Source organism: Colobus angolensis, unplaced genomic scaffold (genome assembly GCF_000951035.1).
Source record: "Colobus angolensis palliatus isolate OR3802 unplaced genomic scaffold, Cang.pa_1.0 Scaffold10, whole genome shotgun sequence".
In the NCBI taxonomy this organism is placed as follows: domain Eukaryota; kingdom Metazoa; phylum Chordata; class Mammalia; order Primates; family Cercopithecidae; genus Colobus; species Colobus angolensis.
The window spans coordinates 18,500,276-18,512,195 of record NW_012110919.1 but is presented as its reverse complement, the minus strand read 5'-3'; the positions used below and the strand labels follow the sequence as shown (position 1 = coordinate 18,512,195).

Below are 11,920 nucleotides of genomic sequence, written 5' to 3'. Positions count from 1 at the left end.
TTCAGGTCCACCAGGGAATATTCTGGAAAAGACCCAACTCAGCTCCTTGGAAAGGAGCCCCAGCTGGGCTGGGAGCATCAGGTCTGTGGGCCCCTGCTGGCTCACCTGCTGCCTGCTGACAAATCCACATGTCCATGATTGGTTCTGAGGGGAAGCCACCAGGTGTGGGAGTTGCTGAGCCAAGATCTCAACAGGCTCCTCACCCTTCATAGCCTACCCCTGCCGGCCCCCTACCTTCTAGCTGTAATAGAATATGTGGTATTTCCACAAGAGTGCAACCTGTCTCTCCACCCCTTGCCTCAGAATATTCTGCCCTCCTACTGTCATACCCTTCCTGCCTCCTTGTCCTCAAGCAAACTCCTGCTTATGCTTCAAGACCCAGCTCAATAGTCACCTCCCACATGAAGCCTTCTCTGATCTTCCCCAGGCTGACTGGACTACCCTCCTCTGTTTCCTGCCTCTGCACTGCACTGCAGAGCAACTAAGCAGGTGGGCTTGGAGCCGGGTCATTAGATTCACACATTTTCTCCTTTGCTAATAAGCTGTGTGACCTCAGCAAATTAAAGTCCCCAAGCCGAAGTTTTCCCATCTGTAAAATAGGGACAATAATAGCACTTACCTCATAGTATTGGTGTGAGGCTTAAACGAGATAACTTATGGAAAGTGCATGTGCCTGGTACATAGTGAACCTGCAACAATATTAGCAATGATCATTATTAACTCTACCTTTCTTAGAGAACCTGTGTGCCACTTTAGACTAATCTTGGGACATTATCTTGTACTCATGAGCTTTGCAATGTGACTGGAACATACTAGTTGCTCCATAAAGGTTTGTGGAATGGATCTGGCAACTTTTTAGGAAGCATGAATTAAGGGAAGAGAGGAGAATGCATTTCTCTCTGTGTCTCTGTCTCTCTCTCTCTGTCTCTCTCTCGACAGGGTCAGAGTCTTGCTGGGGTCAAATAGTAAGGATGTGGATGAGGTGGCAAACAGCCCAACCAAACCCTGTGGCTTCTGTGCTTACTCTCAGCTTGTAGCCTCAGTTTCCTTCATCCTCTTAATCATTGTATTTACAGTGGGAAAATCTTTTTGGAAGACAGTTGCTGCAGGCATCTCAAAAAACCTAGGACCCAGAGAAAATTCTTGGCCCCTTTTCACCAGGCTCATATGCTCAGGTTATTTTCTGAGGATTTCCTGAGGATCTATGTAACCAGATCCTTTATTGCCCTGGTGCTGGGAGAAAGCAACAACATAACCTTATAGGCTAATGCTGGGGAGGTCAGGTTTCTTCTCAACTTCCCGTGCATTTGGTGGGCATGGCCTTACCAAGTGATGAATGATTCCATGACTCAAAGTGCCACATTACAGAGGGGTTCCTTGGGTGTAGAAAGGTGATCCCTCTGCCATACCCCTCTCCTCATCTTTCTTTCTATAAGGGTCTAGTGCCCTGACTACAAGGGGGTACCTCCTTCCTACCATTTCCTCCCATTTCATCTCTCCATTTTCCCTGCCTGTTCTCATATTTACTTCTACTTGATAAGAGTCATGCTTTCAAGAGAATTTCTTATAATAAATATCCTACATTAACATATCACATTATTGCATCTCTATTCTTTTAAAAATAGTCATTTTATTAAATAAGTAATGCATGATCATTATAAAAGATGTCAAAAATGCAGGGGCATTTAAGAATATTTAAATCAACTGTAACCTCATAGCCCCGAGAAAAACTGCAAAAAAAAAAGTTTGCACATTTCCTTCTTGACTGCGTGTGTGCTTATGTATACATTTGTACATACTTAACACCACCCTACATATTCAACATAGATGCACACCATACACTTTGCATTTACTTAGGTCTTGTGACTTTCCATGACATGTTCCCATGATGTCTTTTTTTCCTGGTCACCATCATAAAAAGGAAAGCAGATGTTATTGTCTTGGGATTCTGGATACAGGAAAACTAAGACCCAAAAAAGGAACACCCTTTCTCAAGGTCTTGCAGCTTGCTGGCACAGTTGGGATTGGAGCCCAGGTCTCCTGGGTCACAGCCAAGTCTTCTTTCCAGTGGCCTGAAAGAAAAAATAATCTGCCCCGGCAGTACCAAGGAGAAGAATCTTAAGTACCAGTGCCACATTTGTAAAATCTAGAATCAGAGTTCTTAGGTTGTTGACACTTTACCCAAAGTCCAAAGCTAGCAAATGCTGAAATGCTTCCATGAAGCAAACTGGAAATGTCCTGTGATCACTGAGGGAGGTGAGAGACACCTTATGTGGCCTTGATTTTGATACTCTCCCATCCCTGGTGACCCTCTCTTAGCCAGGGTTTCAAGTTGCAAACCAAAACATGAGTTACCCCTAATATATGCAGAAAGTTAATTTATTCAAGGATATCAAGTACATCACAGAATCTCCAGAAAGGCTAGAGAATCAGATATGGTAGCCACATTGCCAGAAACAACCAAACCTAAGGACAACCGTCAAATATTAGACAACTTCACGACATAGGCGCCAAGTAATCAGAGGAGTGGAAGGTGGTAGATAACCTCTGCAACTGTTCTGGAACATACTCGCTGAACATCAACCCTGCCCAAATATACCTCAGAAACATGCCAGTAGGAAATGGTATTAGTCAGGTTTCTTTGGCGGTAGTGCCACATAGCAAATTATTCTCCAGTCTCAACAACGAGCATTTTATTCTCTATTCATGAATCTGTTATGGCTTGGCTAATCTCTGCTGGGCTCAGCTGAGCAAACTGGAGTTTGGTTTAGAGTTCAGGTCAGTTTCAGGTCTGTTTCAGGTTTCTTCCTTCTAAGACCCAGATAGAAGGAGCAATGGTTATATGGAACATAGTCTTCTCATGGTGAGGAAGGAGGCTCAAGTGGGCTGATGGAAACTCACCATGCTTCTTAAGGCCTCTCTGAGATGCTGTCCCTTTAGTCTACTGTCCATGGCTCAAAACAAGTCACACAACCAAGCCCTCAGTCAACGGTCCAGAATGTAGACTCTGTCTTCTGCCACGGGAGGCACTGCAGAGTCACATGGTTAAAAGCTTGGATACAGGGAGAAAATGAAGAGTGGAGACAGTTATTCAATCTACCATAGCCCTACAGATACCACCCTTGGGCATAGCTTCTTCAGTTTACACCACCAACACTGAGCCCTGCTATCACTGGAACCTCTGTTCCTACTGCCTCTTATAAATGGAGGTGTTTGCCACCATTTTCATTAGAATGGATTCTACCCAGAAGCTGTTTTTCTGGTTCACTGGTTTCTAGTTCATTATGTAGAGCAGATACAGCCTCTTGACTGTGTCCTGGCTACCAAGGAGGCTCAAAAAATCAAGTTTCTGGCTTCTATCTAGGTGGAAATGGGCGAGTTCATTTATTAAGGGGTGAATTGGTTAATTTAGTGAGAAATCTCTCTCTGACACAGGAAGTACGGTCAGGGTATCAGGTGACCAGAAAGGATGGCAGACGCCCACTGCACCCACCTTCACAGCAGACCTCTGGGAACAGGGACATCTAGCACAGCCCATAACTCAGCCATGTATCTACCACTGTCCTCTTGCTGTCTCCATGCTCTCACCTCCCTCACTCCTCTGCTCCCTGAATTTATCTTCTCCCACTCATAGCATCTGCCCTGCCTCCCTGCCTCCTTTACTCTGATGACTGTCACAGAGATTGCTGGATGCACCCAACACCCATTCTCTCCTTCTTCCTTTAAGTAAGGGACCCTTAAGCCTTAGCTGGGTGTAAGGACAACCACCTGAAGACTACACTTTCCACTTTCCATGCAGTGAGGTGTGGCTCTGTGCCTATCTTAGGGCTAATGGATGTGAGTGGAAGGGAGGTGTGAACAAAGGCAGGACCATATTCTTAAAAGGAAGTTGCTTGCCTTTCATTTTCTACTTTTCCAATCCCACAGATTGGAATGTAGATGGGGTGAACTGCATCGATCCTGCAGGAAGGGCAGCAGCCATGGAGATTGTGAAGCCACAGGATAGAAGGACCCAGGTGTCTGAGAGACCTTGGGGAGCAGACCCGCCTCCTCTGCTGGACTGTCAACTCTGATTTATATTAGTACATAAGAGAGAAATGAACTTCTATCCATTGAAGCCACTAAAATTTTGGTCAGTATAAAAAATAAAACCAGCTGAACCAATATTCTAGCAAAAACAGAGACCCACCCAGTCTTTCTTTGGTGTGAGAGTAGATAAGGTTAACTTACTGGCTTTGGAGATAGGCATATCTAAAGTTCGAATTCTGACTCTGACAATTCTTAGCTTTGTGACTTTGGGCATATTATCGCAACCTCTGAATCCTCATCTGTTTTCATCTGTGAAATGGGATTATCCTATCTACTCATAAGATAGTAGTATGGTTTACTTTTTTAGATTGGATATAAAGCCCTTAGTACAGTGGCTGGCATTTAACTGTTCAAATAAAAGGCATGGATTACTATTATTTGGGAGTAGAGTTTGGACTTTGGTTGCAAACATACATCTCATATATGTGACAGCCAAAGGCTTAGGTTTCATGAAATTTTCATTCACTAACTAGAATAGTTATTAATTCCTACTGTATATAGGACATTCTCCTAGATGATGTGGAGGAGATAAAAAGATAAGATAAAAATATAAAGATAAATAAGGAACAATTCTGCATTCAGGTATCTTACAATTTAGTGAGAAAGGAGCAAATAGAAACAACCCACTACTCCATGGCTAAATAAAATAAATGTGAAACATAAAGTGCAGGCAAAATGTCAGGAGCAAGAAGAGGTTATACCTAAACCCAACTAGGGTAGGATTACCAGATTAAAATGTGGGGCATCCAGTTAAATTTTATAAGTAACAGGTAATTTTTCAGTATAAGTATGCTCTATGAAATATTTAGGACATACTTAGAGAAAAGATTATTCATTGTGCATCTGAAATTCACATTTAACTGGGCATTCTTTATTTCGTTTGCTAAATCTGGTAACTCAAAACTTGGAAGGATTAAGGGAGACTTCAGGGACGAATTGGCATATGAACTGTGCCTTAAGGATAATGAACAGCATTTCAGTAGCTGGATTATTTAAGGCTATTCCAGGCTGAGAAGACAACAAGAATAAAGGATGAAAGGTTGAAAATGCCTGGCATATCTTGGTAACTATGCGTTACAGTCTGGTGATTCATCTAACTTGGCCATCATCTTGGTGGATCTAGCTAATGCCGAGCCTAGAGACAGTTACAGAAAAATGTGCCGCCATGTTGCAAAATTCAAAAACTAGGATCTGGGATCCTTAGCATTGTGTCTATCTAACAGTACATGTCCCAAATTCTGAAAGCACAATTAAGCCAGAAAGTGGAGAATTTAAAGAAGGAGTGCGCAGTGTAATAGGGACATTCGATTCTAGGAAAAATAGGAATCACTACCCAGGTCTTCTTTCTCTGCAAGACAACTATAAGACACACTACTTATAGGTTCTGGCAGCTTACAAGGACCCTAGTCTGTCCCCTCACCCAGGGATTGGCCCCAGGCAGCCATGTATGTTCTATGAGGCCCAAGTCACCTTACCCAAAGATGATTGGGCCAATTGTGAGTATGTGACTCAGACTGAGCCAGCTGGACTCCATTTCCTGGGTGTTTGGAGTTAAGACAAGAAAATTCTAGTTCATTCTGAATCAATTGCTTGCATGGAGGAGTTACAGTTATTAATAATTGCTGACAGGTAGAGCAAAGTCTTGTCCTTGCATTGGCTCAGGAACTCCGCTTGCTGAGGGCAATGAGACAGGAAGCCTGGAGACCCTTCTCTTCTGAGTTTGCTGATCAAAAGTTGGAAAAGTTCTTTGCCAGGTTCTAAAAACTGATATGGTTTTTATCATATCAGTTACTGTAAAATTACAGATACTGTAAAATGTGCAAACAGGCCAATAATTGAGCTTTAGCTGGGTAGGTGGACAACCACCCAGCTAAACCATTTCTTTTTGTTCTTCAGTCACTATCCTTTAGCCAGCGTCAGGGTTGGCCTGGGCACCAAGGGCCCAAGGCGAGGGCCTGGCTGCCACTTGCTCTCTGGATCCCATGCTGGCCCCTTCTCCATATGTATTCTCTGGAACCACAGTAAGGATATATCCTGATCCCTAGGATTTTTCTGCTTTGTGCCCACTCTAAACTCTGAGGGCTGCTGTTTGCATTATCGATAAGGAAGCAGCGAATCTGAAAGGTCAGCACTGTGTGCCTGCCTCTAATACCTCGTTCAAGCATGGGCTTGCAAGCCACGCCTGGTCTCATGATTCGAGCTTGGTGAGCTTGGGATTTAATGAGACTCATCTTGGGTTTGAACTGGTTTTGCTTTGGTCCTTGGGAATTCCCACAGAAAAGGATTCATCAGACCTATCAGGTGAGCTCTCTCTGAATAAAATGAAAATTAATTGCTTATGGTGTCTTGCACTCATGAATCAGGAAATGAGTCGGGGGGAAAATGCTAAGGAGTTAAAGCTGAAGAATGGTTTGTCTAACCTTATTGCCTAGATGTGGCTTTGAGCCCTATCAACTTCAATGCTAACTGTGGAAGGAGGATGCTTTGAATGGAGAAACAGGAAAAGACTTGTTTCCTGGGGCAGGGGACAGGGGTATAAGGTGCAGGGGATGTGGTGTCTTTCCCCTCACACTCTCAGGCATCCCACTGTAACTGGATCCCATTTCAAAAGTCCTCATTAAAGACCTCATTCTAGTATTGTTTACAGTAGAAATACCGAAGTGGGGAGGATGTAACCAATCTTCAAATAACCCGAGGTGCTGGACAGAGATGATTTTCACAGCTGGAGGATAGGAAGATGGAATCACACAAAAGCAAAAAGTAGTAAGCCTGTTACATTTCCAGCTCAACCAGACTTGCCAAGGTTACCCAGGCTCCAGGGAAGTCCTCAATGATTAGCTCACCTCAAAATTTTTTTTTTTTTAGAAATTGATGTTTATTTTTCATCAACCATTTTTCCATGTTGCTTAAGAGCCCGTGCAAGAACAGCTTAAGACCATTCAGTGGTTGCTCCTACACATTCAGTGGTCTGAGCAGCGGGAGCTGCAGATCAGTCTTCCGTGGCAGGCTGAGCACTCCAGTCTTCAGTAGGGAACTGCTGAATAGACGCAGAGGGCACCTGCACACCTTCAGACCAGTCTGCAACCTCAGGCTGAGTAGCAGTGAACTCAGGAGCTGGAGCAGTCCATTCACCCTGAAATTTCTTCTTGGTCACTGCCTTTTCAGCAGCAGCCTGCTCTTCTTTTTCAATCTCTTCAGGATCTCTGTAGAAGTAGCAATCAGGCATGAACTCCCATGGGTGTTCATGGGAAATGGTGCCACGGATGCGCAGAACTTCCCGAGCCAGCATCCACCACATCAAACCCACTGATTTTGTTGTTGCATGGGATGGCAATGTCCACACAGTGCAGAGGAGAATCTGTGTTACACAGAGCAATGGTAGGTAGGTTAACATAAGATGCCTCCATGAAAGGCTGGTGGTCAGCCCTGGGGTCAGTAACCACAAGAAGCCGTGGCTCCTGGAAGGCTGCCTGGATCTGGTTAGTGAAGGTTCCAGGAGTGAAGCAGCCAGCAATTGGAGTGGCTCCAGTGGCAGCAGCAAACTTCAGAACAGCCCTCTGGCCAGTATTCCTGGAGGATATAACACTGACATCAGCAGGGTTTTCAATGGCAACAATGGCACGAGCTGCCAGCAGAAGCTTCTCCCAGGTCCTCTTCAGATTTATGATGTAGATGCCATCACTTTTCCTTTTAAAGATGTACTGTTCCATGTGGAAGTCAAGATTGGTGCCACCTATGTGGGTTCCTGCTGCAAGGAACTTAAGGACATCCTCCTCCTTCATTTGCAGGACATCAAGGGCTCTGGACATTGTGAAAGTTTCCCTTTAAATTAGGACGGAAATCCAGAACAACGCCATATGGACCCCTCTGTAGGTAGCGCGGAAAGGGAGCTCACCTCAAATTTAGTCCTTGCCTAACTGGCAAAACCTGAGAGTGGATTTGTGATTAAAAGGGTAAAGTATCTTCTTGCCAATAATAATGATCTCTGTTGTGAGGAAAAAGCCCCAGTTCTCTGAACCAATGTAATCTTTCATCAATGCTCATGTTTAATATCTTTCTGGAATGACAGTAATTGTTAATATACTTCTTACTTTGTGAGATTAATCTGATGTTTCATTCCTCACACCAGGCTCAGGGGAACCATAGTAATTTTCCACTTTGTAAAGCTTTCCTTCATATTTTGTCTCACTCAAAGGCAGCTGTTCTCAATTTTGAGTACCTTTTGAATGACACGGACATTTCTTGGACTCGTATGGATGGCTTTTTAGAAAAAGGTATCAGCTGGCCGGGCGCGGTGGCTCAAGCCTGTAATCCCAGCACTTTGGGAGGCCGAGACGGGCGGATCACGAGGTCAGGAGATCGAGACCATCCTGGCTAACACGGTGAAACCCCGTCTCTACTAAAAATACAAAAACTAGCCGGGCGAGGTGGCGGGCGCCTGTAGTCCCAGCTACTCGGGAGGCTGAGGCAGGAGAATGGCGTAAACCCGGGAGGCGGAGCTTGCAGTGAGCTGAGATCAGGCCACTGTACTCCAGTCCGGTCGACAGAGCGAGACTCCGCCTCAAAAAAAAAAAAAAAAAAGGTATCAGCAATTGACTCTGGCTACACCAGCGAAACAATCTTACCATGTGAGGTTGCATTTCTTTCTTCCCGGGGCCCATACTCAGCGTTTTATAGACTGACCACTAGCCCCGCTCTTAATCAACTACCCATGATCTGCCCATACATTAGACAGTAAAGCCTCTAAATTGTCAATAAATCACCAAAACAGAGCAACACAGAAATGAACCACATGTATTTTATTCATTCATGAGTTTTCACAAGAGCTTTATGAGAAAATGGCCTGGACAGACTCCCAGAAAGAGAAAACCACTGGATATCAAAAGACACCCCTCCCCAACTTTGGTAGTGCCTTAAAGAGTAAAAAGAGGCTTCTAAAAGCTCAGCAAGTAAGTAGATAGCTATTTTACCTGATTGTGCACATCAGGAACTAGACTGAAGACAGATTTGGGTTCATATTCTGGCTCCACCACTTTGCGATTTGAGACAAGTTACTTAATCTTCCTCTGCTCAGTTTCCCCATCTACAAAAGGACAATAATAAGGGCACCCACCTGATAGAGCTGTTATACAGTTAATTGAGATACTAATACTAATATTAGCAGCTAATTGTTTTGAGGGGGACAAAGTCTATCTCTGTTGCCCAGGCTGAAGAGCAGTGGTGTGATCACAGATTACTGCAACCTCAACCTCCTGGGCTCAAGCAATCCTCTCACCTCAGCCTCCTGAGTAGCTGGGACTACAGGAATTCACCACTATTCCTGGCTAATTTTTTATTTTTTATACATATGGGGCGTCTCACTTTGTTGCCCAGGCTAGTCTCGAACTTCTGAGCTCAAGTGATCCACCTGCCTTGGCCTCCCAAAGTGCTGGGATTACAGGTGTGCCCAGCCTGAAGCTAACTCTTTCAACAGGAAATATGAACCACTTTAGGTGTTTCAATCTAGGGAAATTTAATACAGGAAATAACTGATTCAAGAGACAATAGAGATGAGAAAGCAAACTGATGCTCATAAGGCAGCTTTGAGATTAGAACTGGTGGGACACAGTTCCTACGGCTGGAGGAAAAGCAGGAAGCTGCCCTGTGGGAGCTGAAACCACATCAGGATCTGAGCTGGAGCCATGGAGGAGATGCCACAGGACGCAGAGAGAAGGGGGAGAATATTCTGCCTCTATCCAAATTCTGTCTTCTGGTCTTCCACTGGTCTTCCTCCAAATGGTTGACCCTTCCTGAGAGTTACAGGGAGCCCAGGGAATGTAGTTTCCTGAAATACAGAGCAGAGCAAGGGAAGGTCCAGGACTGATCTGAGGGCAAACAGGCAGTTAACCAGCAAAGCTGACACTCATTGAGCCCTACCATAAGCCAGGTACTGGGCTAAGTTTTACATGGGTTAATTCATTTAAACCTGTTAGGAAGTGGTAGAACCAGGGTTTGAAGTGCCCAATATATGTTATATCAATTACTGAAGTAATCAGTGTGCAACCTAAAGGAAACAATGGCTTGTGGGTGCACCCCCCAAATTAAAAATAAATTGAAGGGAGGAAGCATGTCTTATTCATCTTTAAATCTCCAGCACATGGCATGGTACCCTGCCCTTAATGGTCACTCAATTCATATGTGTTAAGCTAAGTGAAATTGACAGCAGTAAAGTCAATGAAGTGAGTTCAAGTAAAGGACTGTCTCCCACCCTTGCTACTGACTTCCAAGGCCAGTTCATAAAAGACTCCTGCCTGGCTCTTTATCTTAAGATAGCTTTGGAGTCCTGAGCCACCATGTAGAGCCCATCATGTCCCCCTTGAAGCCCAGGCTGAAAGATCACATGGCCAGACTACACAGAGAGAGAAAGATGCCCTAGGAATACCCAAACCCAGGCACCAGACTTGTGAATGCAGAAGCCTTTGAGAGGAACCCAGAGCTGGCCACAGCCCCAGCCTGACCACAGCTACAGAAACTAGCTGGAGCCAGGGGTCCCAACTGGCTGCTTCTGAATTGATGACCCACAGGTAAGAGATGTGTGTATTGCCACTTTCAGGCACCAAATTTTGGTGTGATTTGTTATGCAACAATAAATAATTAATATACAACTATAATACAGCAATATAAAATGGGAAAAATCCATTAAAAAGACAGGAATAATATGTCCCAAAATATTAACAGTGAGTCTCTGATAGGATTGTGTGTGTGTGTACATGTGTGTGCATTTCTTCCTTTTCCTTTCCAAATTTTTTTGAATGATCAACTATTTCCTTGAAAAACTGAAAAAATACATTTTGTATTGAAAAACACTTAACTGTGACGTTTTTTGGCATCCAGGCTCCTTCAGCCAAGCTCAAGGCTTCCCACCAGGGATTCCTGAGGATCACAGGCAGGTATATGAAAATGAATACAGCTGAAGCCTTAAGGGGAACCATAGTCCATCTGGCCCAGCCCCCAACTGCTCTAAACCCATATGCACACCCATGAGATGGTTGTTGTCCAGCCTTTCTGTGAATTAAACCTCTCCATGACAGGGGATTTATCCCATCCAGAGCCAGTTCTTTCCATCTTCAGGCTTCACTGACAGAAAGTCTTTCCTCCTAATGAACTGAAAAGTGTCTCCCTGGAGCTTCCACTCACTAGTCTTGCTCATGAAAGATTCATGAAGTCTTCATCGAATGCCTACTATGAGCCATTGTTCTAGGCCCTGGATACAACTGAGTACAAGATAGATCAAGTGCTTATGCCCAAGGAGCTTAGATTCCAAAAGGGAAGATACACAATATTTTAAAAACTATATAGTTTAAAGACATAGTACTATGAAGAAAACAAGGTGAGATGATTTACTTTTTTTAATAGAGGTTAGTCACATTATGTTGCCCAGGCTGAAGTGCAGTGGCTATTCACAAGCATGATCATTGCACACTACAGCTTTGAATTCCTGGGATCAAGCAATTCTCCTGCTTCAGCCTCCTGAGCAGCTGGGACTACAGCCATGCCTCACTGCAGCTGGCTACAGCAAGAGGATTGATGAGAGCATGATTTTAACATGTGTGGTCGGGGAATGCCACCCTAGGGAGATGACTTTGAGTAGAGATCTGACTGAGCAAGAGAGGGCACGTTGTGAATATCTGGGGAAAAGAACATTTTGGATAGAGGGGCGACTTTTTCATTCTTCCCTGACTTCATTTTTCTTCCTTTCTCACCCGTCTCCACCATTCTCCAGCCATCATGGCCTTCACACTCTTTCTCAGATTTGCCAGCTTCGGGACTCCATCCTTGACGCCCCCTAGAG

The 11,920-nt window shown here is 44.3% G+C and overlaps 1 protein-coding gene across 1 annotated transcript; it reads right to left on the bottom strand.

Annotated features, from left to right (window-relative positions):
* Positions 1 to 7,078: 7,078 nt before the first annotated feature.
* LOC105508205 (40S ribosomal protein SA-like) lies at positions 7,079 to 7,974 on the bottom strand. Its single transcript, XM_011937019.1, is given in 2 exon segments — positions 7,079 to 7,400; positions 7,402 to 7,974. Coding segments are annotated over 2 exon segments (819 nt in total). The 5' UTR covers positions 7,899 to 7,974.
* Positions 7,975 to 11,920: the final 3,946 nt, after the last annotated feature.